Raw genomic sequence first — 20559 nt, forward strand, 5'->3', positions numbered from 1 at the left:
CATCTTGCCATGCTACTTTAAGTTTGTTCCATGATTGTTAAAGCTGAATTTCTGAAGAATTGAAAGGGTAACTTCCAACTATGACAAAGATTCAGAAATGATGCATAAATGGCCCAACTAGCATGGCTAAAGTTAGGATCCACCAGAACCTTATTCTCATTATTATTATTTTCTTCAAAATCCAAACCAAAACCTCAAAACCATGTGATTATCAGAATCTTTTAAGAAAAAAGTGAAGAAATTGTGTCCCCTCTCCTCTTATTTTGTATCCCTTTAGGAAGGAAAGGAAGAGAAATAGGAAAAATATAAAAATCGAAATATCAGAACCATTATCCCCTGCACATTTAATGATTTTAGCATTATAAATGTTAGTTATTCGATATGATTAAAAGATGGAATCTTTCCATGTTAAAGGGAGAAGGAAACATGAAAATAAGACAAATTCTACTCTCCATACAAAAGGGGAACCAAAATATTATGAGGTATTCTTAAAACTAGAGCATCAGTTTCGACAAGAACTGGAGTAACATACACTCAATTCATCGTTTGTTGCATACTAGAAATAAATGCAGAGAAACATGTACAAAATCTAAAAGTACTCAAATGAATCTGGGGATTATTTATGTTGATTTCTGAAGGAGATTTTCTATGTCCATAGAGAAAGAAGAAGCAAGCAAAAGTGTAACAGATGATCTTAATTTGATGACATTGGGAATGGAGAATAGAGAGTAAAGTATCAGAAAAAATAGAGAACAGAAGAAAATGGGAGGAAAGTGGTGCACTAAATCAATTATGGTGTGAGCCCACCAACTGCAACTTCTATCAGATCAAAATTGTTTCTTTTTTTGTTTTTGCACTTTTATCTCTTTCAATATCCACATGCATGCATGTGAAGTGTTGGATTTCAGATAGTGATGATGAATATCACTGCCCTTTTTATTATTTGGAAATTGGAACACATTTGGCACCTGTTTATGTCCTAGAACAGATGGATGCCACGTGAAATAGCAGCTTCCTGGTGAAGTACATTTTTTTTTCATTATTATTAGAGAGAGAGTGAGTGTGTGTGAGTGAGGATTTCAAAATACTGAATTAGTCACATTTTGAATTATTTGATGCCTGTTCTTTCTCAAACTTATACCTTTTTTAATAGTGGAAAATGGGAATCCAAGGTAAGAGAATGTTGAAAACATTGCTTAGGTGTGTCCATTGTGCCAACCAAAATCAGAACCAACCTTTCACCATTTTAAAAATGAAAAGAAAGAGGAAGCCCATATTTACTCACAGCAAAGAGATTCCAAAACTGGATCATGCTGCTCCTAATTGCACATGTTCACTCTTCTTACTGGAACAGATTATCATTTTCCAAACTTGTTTATCTTTTCTTTATGTTTTTGGGCACTCTTGATTCAAACTTTCATATATGCAAGTGAAGTAACACATTCATGCCATGAATTTTATGCTTTTGCACTTCAAATATATACAACTAAACCTAATGATCTCACATCATATTCTTTAGGCCTTATATGTATAGGGCCTTGTTCTTTGTGGTTTTACAAAATTATTCGGCCAAAAACTCATGGATTTCAATATTGTAGACTTCAATTTATTCTTCATTCTTATAATTTTGTTAATGTGCAATTCTGTTTCTAATCTCGATTCACCAACTTCTTACACTGGCATTGATAGTCACTTTAGGTGATGTCCAAGTTTGTCTATACAAAACATTGGATTTTCTCATTTTCCTGTTCTTAATTCAGACAAATATATTTGTATGTATAAATTACCACATGACATAATAAAAAATTTGCTAAGTGTATCATAATTTGTCAAAGATAACAATGTTTTCTTTTGAGTTCTTTTCTAAGTATTGTACTGTCAAATAACAGAACACCGAGGAAAAATTATTGTTCATCTATTGTTTTCTCTTCATTATATCTAACATTATTGTTCATTCTACTGCAATATTACCTATGTCTGCTGCATCTACACAAATTTGGCACTCTGTCTTAGGCATGTGCCACCTAAAATTGTTAAACAACTAATGAGTCATTGAAATGTTACATATAGCTCAAATAATAATTTCTATGAATCTTGTGTTTTGGAAAAATTATACCAATTTTCATACATTAATTCCATGACAATGTAATAAGCCTCTTGATCTCATTTTCACTGATATTTGGGACTCTGCTCTCACACCTTCAACTAATGGATCTCATTATTATATCATTCATTCTGCACAACTCTATGAATTATTGGTTGTTTCTTTTGCATACCAAAAGTGAAGCATTACAAAGTTTCATTAAATTGAAAACACTTAATGAAAATTAGGTTAGTACTAAAATCAAAAACTTCATTCTATAAGCTATACGTTCTAGAAAGTTTGTTAAAAAAATATGATCTAAAAGCTCGTTTCAAAACACATTTCATGTGTTCCAAAAAAAAAATATTATTGAAGATATTATATATGTTCTTGAAAACTTATTTTAGAAACTCTATTATGAAAATCTTGTTCTGAAAATTCTGTTTTAGAAAGTTTAATCTAAAAATCTTGTTTTTCAAATCATGTTCTGAAATTTTTGTTACAAAAGTCATGTTCCAGAAATTTTGGAAAGCTTATTTTTTAATATTTTCGGAAGTCACTTTTACAAAGAGGAAAAGGGTCATTTTAACATTTTGCAGTGCAGTTAGAAATTATAGGGGTGCAGGAAGAAAAGCCATCAAAATGATAAAAAAAGCCCATTTGAGTGGTGCACAGATTTACGCACACAAAAAAGCCTTTTTTTTATCGAAAAGAACAATAAAATATCATATTTGTGATGTGCATCATCAGTAAGATGTCATGTCAGTATGTTCAATCCAGTTTCACCCAAAAGATCACTTTCACCCACAATCCTACTAATTTACTAATATCTATTTTATTTAGCCTCTAAAAGTAAAATATATTTATTTTAACTCTTACTGTAACTTTTTATTTTAGTTTTGAATGTCATTATTTGTAGATTTGATAAAATGATATATGTTGGCAGTATTGCTGTTAAATATAAAAAATTAACTAATTACAAAGACCATAAAATAAATTTAATCCAGACCAAAAGTAAAATCTAGAAATAACAAATATCATAATGGGTGTAACGTGTATCATTGGTGAGATGCCATGTCAGCATCTTCAATCGATTTTGACAAATCTGACCAATGTCACACACACACAATCCTTTCCAAAAAGTGAAGAATTATCATCACAAATGAGTGGCTATGTTTGTTACACACCAAACATTTTTTTTGGACCACAATTTTATAGCCCTTTATGCTAGAGAGAGTGCTATTGTGAACTGCATCTCTCTCCTTCTGGCAATGGCAACTCTGCACTCTCTTGCATTATCTTCTCCTTTCTCCAACTCACTTCACAAACCACCCTCATACTCAGGTACCATCACCCTCTTTCAACTTGCCTTCTCTATCACCTTTTCCATTTTTCCATGAAATGTTTGTCTGAGATGATTTTACTAGTAAGTCTGATGAAATTATGTTGCACAATGTATGTTCTCCTACTAAATTTGATCATATTTGTTAGTTAGAAAAAAAGTTCATTTTCTTCTCTTCAGCATGCTTGGGGACTCAACATACAGGATTCATCTAAAGTTTTTACAACTGAAATCAATTTTTATTCGAATTTATTTTGCAAGGTTAAGGCCTTTGAGTAATTTTCAACTCAATATGGTTTGCATCTGTTATGAGACCCTTGGCACTTGGCATTATAGGAGGCAAAATAAGAAAATAGGATTAACAAAAGGAGGTGGCATTGCATTCTTTTTCTGTGTTTCTGATCTCTTATTTTCTTGAAATTCTTGATATGATGCTTCATTTTTCATTATACATTTCAGTACAATTTTTTAAATTTTAGTTTTCAAACTTCTATCGATTTGATGTAGTTTCTGCTTGACCACAGAACATTGATGTACCAAACTGTGTCATGTTCTTGAACACGTGCTAAGAGGTCAAATGTTGCTTTGCCTAATTTTAACCTTTTGTTAAGCAAAAGGGGGCTTTTGGTGGTATCTTTTGACTGGTGATATTCCATGTTGTAGAGAAAAGAAAAGTAACAGAACAAACACTTTTCTAATGCTGTCAAAGTATATGAAGTAATGTTAGAAGGCCTTTAGTTTCAAACAATGCACCATTCTATGTTCAAAGCAGTTTCTTGCATCATCTTCATTGACCCTTACCCTTGATCCCAAAATATAGAAGTTAGGTTCTTTAAACATTGAAAATACAGCTAATATCTCTGTAGTGTGTAGCACTACCAACATATAAATAAGGCTGTGAACATGATGCCCTCTTTGTTTATGCAGTCCCATCTTCAATTGTTCATCAAAGTATAAACTCCTCATTCAATGGTCAAACTTTGCGCATGTCATGTTTGAGGTTACCTATGCTAACACAAAAGAGTGCCATGCACATGCCTGTTATCATGATGGCAAAACCAAAGATACAGTTCATCCAGGGAACTGATGAGCAAACAATTCCTGATGTGAGGCTGACCAAATCAAGGGATGGAACAAATGGCATGGCTATCTTCACATTTGATCAACCTTCAGTTTTCGATTCTTCAGGTGAAATTGGTGATATCACTGGATTTTACATGATTGATGAAGAAGGAGTCCTTCAGTCAGTGGATGTAAATGCTAAATTTGTGAATGGTAAGCCCTCAATAATTGAAGCCAAGTACATAATGCGGACTCCAAGGGACTGGGATAGATTCATGAGATTCATGGAGCGATACTCTAATGCAAATGGTTTGCAATTCATCAAAAAATGAGTTAATGTTCTAATTCCGCTCTTCTATTCTTTCGCCCTTTTGTCAACAAGTTTGTTTTCTGCAATATAGTTCATCTGCATGTAACTTCAATTTGCATACTCATGTCTTTTCTGACACCAAGATTTTATGAAATTTTGCTTGTCCCGAAGCTCTGTACCTACCATGTAACCCATTTCCTATAGCCAACTTGGAAAGCTCATCATTCAATGACTTCCTTTCTACTATTCTGTTTTGAATAAACAAGAAACTGTGTCAGCAAATATATCATTCTTATGTTTCCATTTAATAGCTTATTCATGGATTTTATGTACTTTTTAGAGATTGTTGAGGGTGTGGGAAAGTGAAAGTGTAAGGATTTTAGAAGAAAGTGTGAAAAAAATTTGGTGTGTTTAGATTAGGATATGTTAGAGTGACTGCGTGAGGAAAGTTTAATGAAGTATGTGAGTGATGTAAGTAATATGATTGCATACACTCTACATGGCTTTCTCTCCTCTCCTTCCCATTCTCTGCAACGGTGAGAAGCAAGTTCCAGCCCCCAACCACCCACTTCTCCACTTCCCCACTCCTCTCTATTTGCTGATCCAAACAGGGAGTGCATCCTCAGTTCCGTCTGCAGGACAGTGCATCCCTGATCCTAACAGGTGTAAGAGTGAGGGCTGCTACCTGGATGATGAAGTAGTGTTAAACCACCTGTAAACAAGTATCTCTTTTTCAATGTGAGATTTAGAGTCAAACTTAGATAGCTAGCATACTTACTCATGGAATAAAGACTCTTCCAAACCAAATTATCATGAAACTAAGTTAAACAAATTTAAAAAACTAAATAGTTATTTTAATTTAATGACTGTTGTTTTACTTTAATGTTTTCCTTTCGGCTATTGGAGGATGTACACGATTTTATATTATTTCACAATTTATTCCTTGTCGCTTCATTAATTTATAAATTTACTAATCTGTTAAATTCACTAATTTTTAAAAAATATTTTTTAATCTATTAGTTAATTAATATATTAATTTTTATGTTTTGTTTCAAATAAGAGGGGAGAGTAGGAGAGGAAAGAAAGTAGATATTGATATTGTTTGCATTGAGTGAAAAGGAATTAAGTGAAAAGATTCTATTTGATTAATGTGATTTATTAATTCATTAATTTCTTTATTTATTTAAGTTATCAATACACAATATTAATTTATTATTTCCTAGCATATAGAAATTAAATTTTAAAATATTTTAAAAAAATCTTTACTTATTTAAGTTTAAAAAGAAAAAAAATCAATAAAGTAAATGCTATTGAGGAAAAACAAATCACCACTTAGTGTAGCTTACATGTGCACCAACCTTGGTCCATCAGCAATGAAAGCTGAGCAGGCTCTGCCTCTCCCAGAGTGTATTTGGGTCCCCCTATTTCAACAATGTCAGCATATTCTTCAAGTTAGTCTCTGCAAAAAGGTGTCATCTATTATATGGAAATTTACAGTGAACTGTAAAAGGTATACCAGTATAAATTTGTGGAAGTATCATCAATCATTGACAGAGTTTGATATTTGTTTACAACTCATTATTTTTATCTCTCTAAACATATCAACTTTTTACTCTAACATGGTTTATCTAGTTGCTCTCGATTTCTTCTGTGGACAAATAGGAAGAAATTACACGCACATAAACAGGAAAGGTTTTTTATAGGATGAAAACAGAGTGCTAACAATGACAATTGCTCAGTATTGACAGCTAAACAATTCCATTAAGGACAAAATTAACATTTACCACACTGTCATACATCAAAAAACACTAAACATCTGAAAGTATGATGAAGTATTTCCTCAAAGCAAATCTACACGTCAATACAGTTCGTTTCACATATAAAAGAAGTTATCAAAACTTTTGTCCTGCTGTCTATAGGGTTTTCTGCTACCGACTGTTTATTGGCCATTTAACAATCAGTGATAGTGTTATGTAACAAAGTGGAATTTCATATTTTAGTTAATCAAATCTTAGATTTAACTAGCTACCAATTTATTTACCCAAAATATTGATACGGGAATTATACAGACTAGAAAGCATCTGGAGTGGAAAGAAAAATTCTCATACGTTTCTCTAGTTGCTTCCATTATAGGTAGCTAAACAACGCATGTGCATTCACAAAATGAAGTAACCCAATATTCTAATAAAATGAACGAACCAATTTAACTATGCTCATACATTTCTAGTTGCTTCCATAGGTAGCTAAACAACGCAGGTGCATTCAGCAAATTAAGTAACCCAATATACTAAAATGAATGTATTTAACCTTGAACAAGGGAATCAGACAATAAAACAGTGCAAAAGTAGAAAATAGTAGAACGTTTACTCAACTGAAAATAATATAATATCTCAACAATTTTCGAGTGTGTGTGTGGTGGTGGGGGGTGTTTGATGCAGCGGAGAAATGATAATATTCAACTGATCTATCCCTGACTTCAATGGTTAAACTTGTTCGGGTTTACCATTAATTGTAATAAATGTTTATATTTCCTATATGAATCAAATGAATAAAACTATTACATGAAAGGAATTATTAAACCTCCCAAAGCATTCTACGAACCACTGAGGAGTGAGGAGAATACACGAAGCAGAAATCAGAAAAAATCTATAACACAAAAATGTGTAAAGCAAAGAATATATCTCCAGATGGGGGTTTCAGTGAGGAAACTTGATCAATATCCTTAGAAATGTTCAGCAGTAAGTTCACAGCAAGACCAAATAATAATTTGTAATTCCTCCCCAATTCAAAAGCTTTTCGAAGTCTGCATTAAGCTGAAATGCAGCACCCTGCAGTTCTTTTACCCTTTTTTCCCATTATGATTGATTTACTTGCTCATTCTTCCAAGAATTTTTTGCAGCTTCAGAAGAGGAATCATTGGAATCTCCACTGCCACCCTTTGGTTTGGAGAAGAAAGGATCCCATTCATGAGGTCCTACCTCATGCTCTCCCTCAGGCAACAAAGCGTATTTCCAACTGTTTTCCTCAATGAAGCCGTCATCTGTGCGACCTTCAATGATATCCTTCCTTAAATTTGTAACCTTATCAATTACTGCTTGTACAGCAACGTCAAATGCATCTTTAAGAGTTTCTAATTTGGAGCGAGGATCAGCATATACTAGTCTTGGAATGAGACTAATGACCTCTTCTCTCATGATCTTCACTTGTTCAGGAGGTATCTCACTAAGCCTTTCCTCTATACTGATATTCCTCTTACGGATATCATCCTCTGGAATGAAGACAGAATACCTGGTGTAATTCTTGGGAAGATGCCAAGTATACTGTGTATATGCTGAGCCAGGATGGAAGAAGACAGGTATACAACCAGCCAACATTGAGTCAAAAGCAGATCTTCGTGTGTATGAATCACCCTGGGGTTGCAAGCAGAAAAGCGAGCTTTGAAACATCTTCATTATGCTGCTGGGAGAATGACATTTACTTTCTCCAAAATCACATTCCAGCAGCTTACAAACCTTTGACCTTCTGCATTGATCAATTAACTGACCCCTGATTGATTTGGGGTTGTCGGGACGGGGAGCACCAGCAAAGGAGAAAAGCCACTTCCTATCTAATTGCCTCATTCTATCCTGCCAAATGAACACATCAGCATCCTTGGCTGGGTGGAAGTATGTAGGATAAGGAATCCCAAAATCATTTGCATTCCAAGGACTGGACTCAACCACAAGCATGGACATATTCTTTGCTGCTGGTAAAAACAGAAGCTTATTGCCCCAATCTGATTCTTCCTCAGAAAGTCTCCTGAAATCCCAAGTTATCCTTCCCGCAACAAGAAAATGGTCTCTGCCATTCATTCTGCTCCACTCTGGCCTCTTCATGAGCCAGTGAACCAGATCAAGCGAAGCTGCATCCCTTGCTGAAATATTGTAACCCCAAAGATATCGCGCAATGTCAAATCCTGCATAGAAGGGTACAAAAACCGCAGCAGCAACAGAGGAATCATTTGTCAAGCATTCATACTGCTTCATCCGATTGCTGAATATAACATCAACAGCAAACTGATTGGTAGCATACCAGCCAGTATTAGAGAACACCCCTTCAGCATTCTCAAGGGGCGGGCCAAGGCCAGAATTGGTGGTGAACTTGCACATATTAGTCCAAAGACTCAAAGTCTTGCACTCCTTCAGCATGTCCTCGTTGAACCTGGAGGGAAGGTCATGCACATAAATGTACCTCCCCCCACAGGGATCACTCTTGTTTTCAGCAGCTCTCATTGCTCCCATGAAAGGAAAACTCTTCTGAATGCGAGGGGTGTGAGTGTGAGTGTCATTGGGTGGCACCTCAGGGAGAGGGTGGAGAATCTTCCTAGGAGGGGTCTGCACTCGAGGGGAATCAATTACATGGATGGGGACAGGTTCAGGTTCATAATCAACAGAGAGAGGTGTTGTGGATAGGGAGTGATGATCAACATGAGTATTGTAATTACTCTTGCTATTAGTATTGGTATTATCTCTGGCAAGTACCACAAAATGGAAGTAAAGGAGCAAGAACCAGAAGAAAGCAGAAAGGGATGCCAAACAGCAAAGGCGGGAATTCTGATTCTTCGGTGCCCCCTTCTCCGTTTGGTCAGAGCGCCTTCTCATCGCATTGCAATTGAAAACCCCTGACTCAATCAATTCATAGGATACAGAGTCAAATCACAAAAACCTAAACCTAACAACAAAGATTCTGAGTAATCAGAGAGCTCAAAACAACCAAAAAACGATCACAATGTGAAATTGGCGTTGTTGGAACGAAATCAACAACGACTGTTAGCACATAGCAGAGAGAGAAAAAGAAAACAGGATTGTATGGAGCAGTGTTTGATTGAATTTGATGCTCCGTTGAAGAGCAACGAGATTTGGCGCAGAGAGAGAGAGAGAAATGTAGAATTTGACGGAGTCAAATTTGCACAGAGAGAAGGGAAGGGTGGCGCAGGTTAATAAGGTGCGCTGGGGTTGTCTTGCATGTCGGTGTCGCATAGGATTGGGACGCGTAGGGCTGATGAGAGTGTGAGGATGTTCCCATCATTGCATCAATGTCTTGTAATAACTTCGCCTTTATTTACGTTTTATTCTTCTCCAACAATTCAATTAATTTTCTTCCTATTTAAATTTATTTTTCCATTTTTAAAAAACTAACTTTTATGGTTTTTTTGTTTTTAAACTGTGGATGTGTGATCATCCTTTTTGGGTTTCCTTTCAATAGAAAAGAAAAGAAAGAAATGGTTTTTCCCAATAAAATGATCATGAAGCATGATGATGTGATTAGATAAATTGGTAACTTTTAGACTTTAAAAACCCTACTTTTGCTCAATGCTCATTTCTTTTGGTTTGTTTTTGTGAGATGTATTGGTACGATTAGTATTATTGAATGGATTTAATTTTTGGATTTGCAGGGTAAAACATTGTATTATATGATCCACTATCTTCATTAAAGATGCTATCATTTTAAGTTATATAAAGTAATATAATTAATTACGTTATATAATATAATAAAATTATAGATTAATAATAATAAAATAATGATTATAAAGAATGTATTATTTAATTAAAATTATAAAATAATAATAAAAGTAATTTTATAAATATATTTTACGAGTTTTAAAATTTATTATATTAATCAAAACTATTATAAATTCTCATAAATTTTTTACTATTTTTTTACTTTCATACTGATTTCCAAACTTAAATAAATGAAAAATATAAAATAAACAAATCAGATTAATAGGGGGCTGGGACCGCAGAAAAGCCAGCCAAAGAAAAAGCGTCACGTCAGTGTTGATTAGCGCCCACAATTTCGCAAAATCCAGCCGACACCTAAAATTATTTTTTCAATTCAAACATGCATTAATCAAGTTTATAATAGTCTTTTCAAAGAGGAACATTTTTAATTTTTTTATTGTAATTGTAAGTAAATTACTTTATTTTCAATTTTCTATTTTAAGGTATAATTGTATATTATTAGATTTTCTCTTATCATTTTTATAATTTTTCCTTTTTATATGAATTAAATTAAAAAAATAATTAAAAAGCTATATTATCTTAAAATTTAATAAGTGGCAAATAAAAAAGAAATTAACAGACGATTGTGTTACTTCATCCAAAAAATACAAGTATTTATCGCATAGGCATGAGTAAAGAAAATGTTTGTTTCTTTATTATTTACCTTATTATACTTAAAAAAATGAGATAAAATAAATTAAGGCTTTTCCTTACGAAAAATAAAAGATATCAAGATTATTTAAATAACAATTAAAAACCTATAAATAATTTTTTTTGTCTTCAAATGTCAAACTAATTTTCTAAATTAAACAAGATTTAACAAAAATTAAAAACAGACCCTTCAACCAACCGTACAGCAAGATACAAGTGCCACTAACCGCATAGCAAAATACAAGTGCGGATCCATCACAACAGAATCAAAGATGGTAGAGGTTTCTTCTTTTATATAATATTGTGTTCCATTAGCTACAGAACAAGGTTGGTTCATTATTCCAACTTATCACGTTGTTTTGGTTCCTTTGAAATGTACAATTTGTTTTCTTTTTGTTTTTCTCTGGACGGTCGAAGACAAGGTCAAGGGGAGATTTTTGAAGTTATAACCTGCCCACAACTAAAAGAGTGCATAAAAGAAAACACATTAGAAATGAGATTTTTTTTTTATATGGTATAAAAACATGAATCTGAATTTGATCCTACGGAGTTTAAGTTTGGGAATCAACAAGTATCTGGATTTTATTATCATAGTCAAACATGATCACGTATTCTACAGATTAGGAAAGAAAGATACAGAAGCCTTTCAGATCTTCTTAAATAGTGAAATGAAATGGTGAAAGTACAGGCAAGGCAGAAAAATGATTCAGGATCAAAACCCAAAGAATCTTATGGTCAAGCATCTGGACTGATTCTTTCACTTATGGTAGAACCAAATTGTGGGCCTCCTTTCCTATATGAGATAAGAAACTCAATAGGGTATCCCTTGAGCTTATGAGGAACAATTCCAAGATCATTGAAAGTCAAAGCTGCAAATTTCATCAAACAAAAAATGTGGGATAAGCAATATAAGAGACAATTCTATAATGTCTTGGGAACCAAAAAAACAGACCTCGTGATTGAATTAAGGAACTTACCATTTTCTGAAACAATGGTATCTGTAGTCAAAGCCTGGATCTTATCCAGATTGAATATGTCAGGATTAGGTAGCGGAAAGGGGACCTTGTTTAGTAATATTTCTCTTGGTGTTGCCAACGCCTGAAATCAATCATTTGATATGTAATCATTTCACGACACCAAAATGCGTCAACACAAACTCTCCATAGTAAACTAAGTATTCCTCTTATACCACATAAATACACAGCAAATTAACACAAATCTATGTAAGATTGAAGTTATAGATTTTAAAGTGTAACACTTTGAACAATTCTTATGAAGGGGATTAACACACCTTTGCAATGGGAAAAGGCACCTTCACGTAACGAGGCCATTCTCGGATCGTTTCATACATGAGCTCTGCCTGCAATTAGCACAGATTCAACATCATTCAACAATTTCTTCTTCCAACTCCCCCCCACCCACAACAAATAAGCCCCTTCTATTTTTACAAATGAAATATAAATATTAGCAACAAATATAAGTAGTGAATCTTGTTTTAATAAATTTGCGTCACTTTTTCTTTTAGTCCTCTAAATTAAAATTGTTTTTTTAAGTTCCTCAATTTCAGAAAAAGGCTCTTTTTCGCTCCTCAAATTTGGGTTGCTTTATCTTTTAGACCTCCAAATCAAAGATTGGTTTTTCAGTCCCTGAATTTCAGAAAATGTTTTTCGTTCCTCAACACTGATGAGGTTACACTCGTTACAATGACATGTGACTGAAATAATAATGTAAAAATTCAATTTTTAATTTTTTGGCTAAAATATCTTTTTTATCCCTTGAATTAAGGTTAAATTTTCTTAACCCCCCAAATTTAAAATAATTTCTTTAGTCCCTCAAATTTAAAATTGATTTTTTTTAATCCCTCAAATATAAAATTGACTGTTTAGTCACTCAAATTGAAACAAAAAATTATTTAACATCTATAATTCAAAAACTAAATGTACAACTTTTGTTTCATTTGACTCCTTTGCCAAAAAAAAAAGTTAAGGGATGGAAGATTAAACAAAAACTTACCCATAACATGTATGTCAACCATCTTGTTTTGTATGAATAGGTTTAAGTGACGAACTATATGTTTTCTATCAATTTTAGAGATATGTTTTACAACAATTTAAATTTCAAAAATTTAAATAATCGGATCATGCTTTAAGATGAATTTGTTTATGATTTTAAACCCACAAAATCTATTGAGGCAAAAGGAAACATTGTATTCACGCATTCTAGCCATATCATAAATACTACACTTTAATCTCAGTAAAAAATTGTCAAAACTCCATTCATGACAATCTGATAAAGAACAAGGTAGAAAATAAGGGAATGGTTGTGGTCCTAGTAGAAAAAAGAAGTCCCTATCATAAGAAGAGGCGAAAAAAATAGGAGGGAAGATACTTCCAAACACAGTTAAAATCGTCTTTCTCAAAGTAAACAGTGTTAATTACGTCAACAAATTTTCAACATCGTCAACTTTGAAAACTAAAATGATTTTTTTAATCCAAATTAAAGACTTCAACTCCATTAAAAATTGGGGAATGATTTTTTTTTTTTAATTTGAGGGAGTTAAAAAGAGAAAAAAAGATATTTCAAAGAAGGTTAAAATTGTCTACACTCGTGATAAGATATGTCAGCAAATATTCGACGTCAACTTTGAAAATCAAAATGAACTTTTACCAAATTAGAAAACTTAAAAACTCACTTTAAATTTGGGGATTATTTTTTTTTAAATTCAGAGAACTAAAAATATATTTTCAAAGTTGAGGGACTTGTAATATCAATTTTACATTTGAGGGACTATGAAATCACTTTTAAATTTGGGAGACTAAAATAAAACTTGATCAAAATTTTAGGGACTACAAAAAATTTTAGTTAAAATTTAAAAAGTGATTTTTCATGTTATTACTCTAGTGACATAGGTCATTATTGACGTTGATGATGTCACTAGCCACATTAGCAATGAGTAACACCGTTAGTGAGGAGAAACAAAAAAAAAACATTTTGAGATTTGAGGACTAAAACAAGCACATTTTTAATTTGGAGCACTAAGAAAAAATAAGCATATTTTGAAGGACTAAGATATTTAAGCCAAATATGAAATATAAAATAACAAGAGCTAAAGTAAGAGAATACCAAGTCATGCACAGTAAAGATATCTGGACCACCCAATTCATAAGTCTTTCCCATGCTAGTGCCATCATCCTTCAAGACTGTAGTAAGTGCAGCAGCAACATCAACCACATAAACAGGTTGGATCCTGCAATAATTGCATTTCAGATGAAAAAAATTAAAAACAAATTCAACACTGGAAGAACCACTAACAAAACAATTTTGCACTTTGGTAAAAAAGATTGAAGTTCCAAGTGATTGTTTGATAGGTTTATACATACTTTGTGCTTCCATTTCCAAACAATGGAATAAAGCTATACTTTTTCGCAAAATGAGCCCATGGATTCAATATCCGATCCTCTGTACCAATCATAACAGCAGGTTTCAAGATTGTGGCCTGTAGGGGTTAACAATAGAATTCTGATATTAATGCTCTTGCAACGTGGTAAAGCATGAAAATGCACCCATATACAACAATCAGTGCAAAATAACCACATTTCATCTTATAAAGTCAAATGTTTTTCAGTTTGTCATTTACATGAAAACTAACATGTACTTCTAACTGGGTAGGGGCTTACATGGGTTGCACCCAACCTGCGAAGCTGCCCAACCCAATTTACATTTTAGTGGGTTAGGTTGGTCATTGTGTTGGGTTTTATTTGGTACAAAAAAAAAATATAATTGGATTGGGTAACGGCTTCATGAATTTCAAATCCAATGAACCCAACAACACAATACATATATTATTAAATATAATAGTTGACTAATAATTTTATATTTTATCATATGAATATTATTTATATAAGTATTATAAGTTTATAACTATTGTTGGTACCTTATAATTAGTAAGAAATATTGGAAATATTTATTGAGTTTTTTTTCCTTAATAAATGATTTTTTTTTTAAATTACTCAACCCAGCAACCTAACCCAATTAAATTTAATTGGATTGGGTTAAAAAGTATACTAAACTTGACCCATATCGGCTTACTTACACTCCTATAATTTGTTATCATGGATACACTCCATCAGTACTTACACTGGATGTTAAGAGAGAAATGAAGGGTATAATTATTTTAATTTTACTGGTTTAACAATTTGGCCAGTGGGGGAAATAAAAAAGCAGAAGTCCCTACCCGCCTATCTGTCAGAACTTATAGTATGTACGATCAGAGGAAAATGAATGAAAGAGTTGTTTTAGTTTTATTGGTTCAACAATTTGGAAGGTAGGGGAAATAAATTCCCTAAAATCCCTCCCCTCCTGTATTTGTACCCCTCTGGTAAAACTGAGGGATTGGAGGGGGGAAGTGGTTCATGATTTTTGGCCTTTGCAGACTAATTGTCCCAAAAATTCATTCCAACCCTCATCTCTACCATTACTAATTATAAGTGTACAATATATTAACCTTTTCCCTTTGTGAGTGTAAACCAAACAAGGTATACTTTCCCTCTCCTTTGTTAACTTCCATCCTTCCCCTCCCCTCCTTTGAACAAAATGCAATGCTAAACAGGATAAAATAACTTTCTCACCAAATTTGGACAAGCAGCAATGTAACGATATCCAACAATCCTTTTACTTAATACTTGGGAAACTAATGCACTAGGGTGCTTAAAAAAATATATTGTATCGCATCTTTGACTTCCATCATTCAGGATAGCTTTTTTTCCATTCTTTGAAGAAAACCAATTATCTCCATCCACAAGCCTATTCAAACAAGAATATGGCCTTTCGAAAATGAATTTTCTCATGTTTAATATATCATGTGAAAATCGAGGCTACTACCCTATTTACAAGGCCATGTGAAAATTCAACATGAGAGGATTCATTCCCTAGACTTTCTTGGTTAACTTCAAATGGAAATCTCTGGAGCAAAAAGTTGCTGCTCTTACATATATGATAAAGGAACTAGAAATAAATTAGTCCAGACAACGAAAAAATTAACTGTACCTCAGGTAATTCCCTTAAAACAACTTCCTCAGCAGCGGCTTTAGCTCTAAGCATCCTGGATGGAGATGAAGGAGATGCGCCTAAACAAGAAACTTGGATAAATCTCAAGATACCACCATGCTCTTTGGAAATCTACAACTCACAGATCAACTATACAATTAATAAACTTAAAACACCGGGTTAAGTTAAGATAGGAAACCACAAACTTTAAAATAATACAAATAGAAATATTAAACTAATCCAAGCCTTGCAAGGCTCATATATAAGTTCACTTTATATGGACTAAATATCACAATTTTCTTATGCCTCAGAATCAAGACTCAAATCAAATCCCTTAGAAATAGTTCATACAGCTTGCAACAAGCTCCTGAGCCAACATATACCACTTAATTAATTTCCACAGGCAAGGTCTCATTACTCAACCTATCACACTGCATACCAAAAAATTTTAAATCCATTGAAAAATTGTTTTGGAAGACTTTCTATTACATAATTAAAATTTCATAACAGATTCCAGTATCATGATATAAGGTAATGTTTAAAGAGAACAAGCGAACACTGATCCAATATATCCCTCTAAATCTACACAACTGCAGCACCACGATTTTGGGGAGGGGGTAGACAGACCAACTGGACTGATTACAAAATGAGACTCAATATGCAGTTTGAGACACTACCGCACAGAACAATCACATATCCCACATTACTAGTTGACCAGAATCCATAATAAAAAATAAATACTTATAAAACTCTCATGCTAAACTTGACATTTTGACTTTCTCTTGCTCTTTTCTGTCAAAAGTTCATGAACATCTTAAATTTTACACTTAATGTATTAATAGACAACATAAGGATACAACTAATCCATAGTAAGCTCATGATAACTTCAAATGTTAGCGTAGTGATATAGGATGACAAGCTGACAGCAAATGTAAAATAACATACCTTCGCAAGGTTCTCAGCCATGTGATAGTTCACCTCTTCAAAGCTGTAGTTTCTTGTCTCATAATCCCTTCCTGCCAGCAACAAAATCAGGTAGAATGAGTATGTGATTAAAAGATAAAAAATCATATATAATAGAACAATATATTGGAACATTCAATGAGAAAAATTACAAAACGAGACATATACCAATAAGATTGATAACAACGTTGGCCTTGGCCATCACTGCTTTTACAGAACTTTCATCCCTTGGATTGTATTTCATGGGTACAATCTGGTATATTAATCACTTGAAGGTTAGCACGAATAGCAGAAGGAAATATTCCGCACAAATAGCAGAAGGAAATAATCCACACAAATAGCAGTATTAACTTTTCCATTCCAACCAAAAAGAATGAGAAGGAAAAGGAGAACTCTACATGTATAAAAACATTATCTTAACTACCTGTCCCAAATCCCCCATCAATTTGAGATGACGGGGACAATCTTCAGAGCCTCGGAAAGGAACTAGGACCTGAGATCCCATTTTAGCTGGATGAGGGGAATGATATCACCAAAAAATCAACACAATGGGAGAAAAAATGTATAAGCCATAACAAAATTCTTTCCACAATATTTATTTAAAGAAAAAATAAAAAATGAGCAACATTCTGACAAATTTTCCTAAAGAAAATGTAAATCCTAGAAAAGTACATACCAAGTTGTTGGACAACATAACGACCTAAGAATCCAGTCGCCCCAAATACTGTAGCAATAATGCCACTGAAAAAATAATTGCTTTCAAGTATTATTTAAATAAAAAATGCAAAGCTAAAAAACAGAATTCAAGTAGTAAGTAAATCAGGCAGGGAAGATCAAAGTCAAAAAACAAATATCAAAAGAAGATTTTAACTCTCTGAAAGATATACCTGATCCTTCAAGATCAAATAACAATAGTTCATACAGTATGACTCTTTCAAAATTAAATCCCTCTATACCCAATCAGAATGACCAAAATTAACAGAGAGAATCAGCCTTTAGAAGAATAACTAAAACTAGCCTTAAAACTGCAGACCCACAGTAAAAATAGCTCAATACACAACAAACATCCATGACATGACTTCCATGAGGATACAAGAATATATGCCCTAGGCCATGCCAAATAATAAATAAGTGATAATACAATAGATTATATACAGTGTCTGGTCCTTTTTAAACATGCAAAATCAAGCTACAGTTACAGTTGAATTGTATCACACCATTCTTACAATGTTATCTTGAAAACCAGTTCTTCACTCCATCCTAAGTAGTAACTTCATTTCTTGAAAAGTGAAAACTCAAATAAATTTTCTATAGAACAGGAACTTAATCCATTTAGGAAAATTAATATGACCTCCCTTTGATACATAACATAAATCCAGAGCTGAAAAGATCAGCTATAGTAAGTGTCTAAGTGAAGCAACATCTCCAGAGCTGAAAAGATCAGTTATAGTAAGTGTCTAAGTGAAGCAACATCAGCTAAAAATTAACAGCTAATGGAGAAAATATAAGTTCTTAGTCCCGCTCCCACTCCAGACTACAGCTTTAGTTTTACATTTTTGCTAGTGCAAGTCCTGCACGATCAAATCTAATCCCATAAATCAAGTCTGCGACATTGAACCCACAACCTAGAGACTACTGCTCCTATTCTAATATCTGATTAAGTGAACGAGAATATTCGATACCATTCATATAGCTATCCAGGAGCTGAAACAATAAATCAAGTAATCGTTTAGATCCCCACCAACCGAGACTTGTGTTCCAACGGTAGCAGATTCCCGTACCAAAGACCCACATTTCAGTTGTAAGCTCAGACCTCATCCAAAACAACCTAAACGCGCTTCGTTTTCCTTCAACTTTTCCCCCTATTAATTAATCTTTTCCTTCAAAATGTAGGTCCACAACCAAAAATACGAAAAACCATTTAACCTCATCACGGAAACAGTAAAATTAAAAACCTATAACAATTGCAATAGTCTTAATTTTCGACACGAAGGGGAAGAATGAAGAGGGAATGAGGCAAACCTGACAGACGATCGTCCACCAGTGCCCTTGCGAACGAGGTGACCCACGCCCTTGTTGGCGATGGTAGAAACAAAACGCTCATGATCCGCTACATAATCTGAAACAACAATTATGATTACATGAAAACGGAGGTGAGTTAGAGCGAGAAGCGAAGATTATTGGATAATTGAAGATTACGGTGATCGGAAATTGGATAGATAGCTCTCAAAGACGTCGACGATTTCAGCGATTGGTGCCCTAAGCGCCTCGCAATGGTCTGCATCTTACCGTGCTCACACTCGCACACAACGCAGGAGAAGAAACACTGATACAATTGGTACTGTGAAGGGGGCAAGCCAACGTTGCGATCTCCATCGCGCCTAATTTGGGCTCCATGTTATACTGAGCCCAAACCCATGCTTCTTCAATGCCATTGGGCTTTAACTGTGAAGCCCCTTCTATTGCCAAATTCTTTCTACACCTCTATACGTTTCTTCCTGCACTCCTATACTTTGAAAAAAAAAATATCCTTTAACATATTTTATTGAAGTTTTCTTTAAAATCACATAATATAGAATTAAGAGACTTCCCAAATTATGGAATTTAAAAGTTAAAATTTGTTATTTTTTGTATTTCAAAATATAAATTTGTATTAAGGATTGTAGAATATTGTTCTCGCCGATTGACTTGCTCGCCTGTTGACTCTTTTGAAATCTGTTCTATCTCTTGTTGCTCTTGAACGTAGCTTCATTGAAGTAGAGGGGGTCCTACCTGTTGATTGCACTCCGACGATCAAGTCAGTAAAGGGCTTAAAAATCAATAAGTATTCAGTTTCGGTTTTAGAAAAAGTGTACCTTTACTTGGGGTTTTAAGCCTCTTTTATAGCTTACCTCTTGTAACAACTTTCTCTCACGAGAATCTAATCTCAATTGAAAGCATACTCAACAGGAGAAACACGTTCAGCGGCGCCTTCCCTCAAGGTGCTACAACAAAATGAAATATCGTCTCCAAATAGTGCATAAAATAATAACAAATATAATCATCTGCCAACAGGGCACCAACTCTTGTGCCAACATCAGGGGAACATTCTGCTTACATGGGCACCCTACTCATGGTGCAAAGTTATCTTTCGCCGTACATGCAACCTAACCACTATGTGCCCTGGAACACATGGGCTTAGGTTAAAAGAAAACATTTATTTGACCTAGACTCCGCACACACTAAACGTACCCCTAGGTCCACAAATACCCTTTATTAATAGTCCTATCTTTACGTATAAAAGGTTACTTCAATTATACCAAAACGGGTTTGCTGACCAAACTGGGCCCAATCACATGGCCCATTTTACTGATCCAACAGCTGAGCTGACTTGCCTACTCCACGCACTAAGATCCGACATTCGAGCACTAAGCCAGGAGCGCTTTGTCCAATACATAAGCCCCTCAGTCTCGAGCTGAGCTTGTTTCAGCAAAGAGACTATTCGCGTGCCCTGGTGGCGTACGTGTAATTCTCACAATGGGCAGGTGTGGCACAACGCACAAAGCGTTTTTTAGGTGACATT

The 20559-nt window shown here is 34.0% G+C and overlaps 3 protein-coding genes across 4 annotated transcripts; 1 reads left to right on the plus strand and 2 right to left on the minus strand.

The window, feature by feature from the left end:
- The first annotated feature begins 3256 nt into the window (after positions 1 to 3256).
- On the plus strand, positions 3257 to 5079 carry LOC137828946 (photosystem II reaction center PSB28 protein, chloroplastic). 2 transcript variants are annotated; one of them, XM_068635715.1, is made up of 2 exons: positions 3257 to 3427; positions 4353 to 5079. In XM_068635715.1, the coding sequence occupies exons 1-2, from the start codon at positions 3355 to 3357 to the stop codon at positions 4817 to 4819; spliced, it is 540 nt and encodes a 179-aa protein (XP_068491816.1). In that variant the 5' UTR covers positions 3257 to 3354; the 3' UTR covers positions 4820 to 5079. The 2 variants fall into 2 exon arrangements, with proteins under 2 accessions (XP_068491816.1, XP_090161017.1); XM_090304891.1 differs by having other exon boundaries at positions 3314 to 3509.
- A 2193-nt stretch (positions 5080 to 7272) lies between these two features.
- LOC137828945 (xyloglucan galactosyltransferase MUR3) lies at positions 7273 to 9942 on the minus strand. The gene has a single exon (XM_068635714.2). The coding sequence runs from the start codon at positions 9435 to 9437 to the stop codon at positions 7653 to 7655; it is 1785 nt and encodes a 594-aa protein (XP_068491815.1). The 5' UTR covers positions 9438 to 9942; the 3' UTR covers positions 7273 to 7652.
- A 1602-nt stretch (positions 9943 to 11544) lies between these two features.
- Positions 11545 to 19482, minus strand: LOC137828947 (NAD(P)-binding Rossmann-fold superfamily protein). Its single transcript, XM_068635716.2, has 12 exons — positions 19197 to 19482; positions 19020 to 19116; positions 17674 to 17738; positions 17422 to 17507; positions 17166 to 17250; positions 16980 to 17050; positions 16035 to 16166; positions 14369 to 14484; positions 14112 to 14235; positions 12280 to 12348; positions 11966 to 12086; positions 11545 to 11857 (listed from the first exon to the last, which is right to left on the minus strand). The coding sequence occupies exons 1-12, from the start codon at positions 19279 to 19281 to the stop codon at positions 11724 to 11726; spliced, it is 1185 nt and encodes a 394-aa protein (XP_068491817.1). The 5' UTR covers positions 19282 to 19482; the 3' UTR covers positions 11545 to 11723.
- Between the last annotated feature and the right edge of the window lie 1077 nt (positions 19483 to 20559).

This window comes from Phaseolus vulgaris, chromosome 7, assembly GCF_051622355.1.
Source record: "Phaseolus vulgaris cultivar YP4 chromosome 7, ASM5162235v1, whole genome shotgun sequence".
NCBI lineage: Eukaryota > Viridiplantae > Streptophyta > Magnoliopsida > Fabales > Fabaceae > Phaseolus > Phaseolus vulgaris.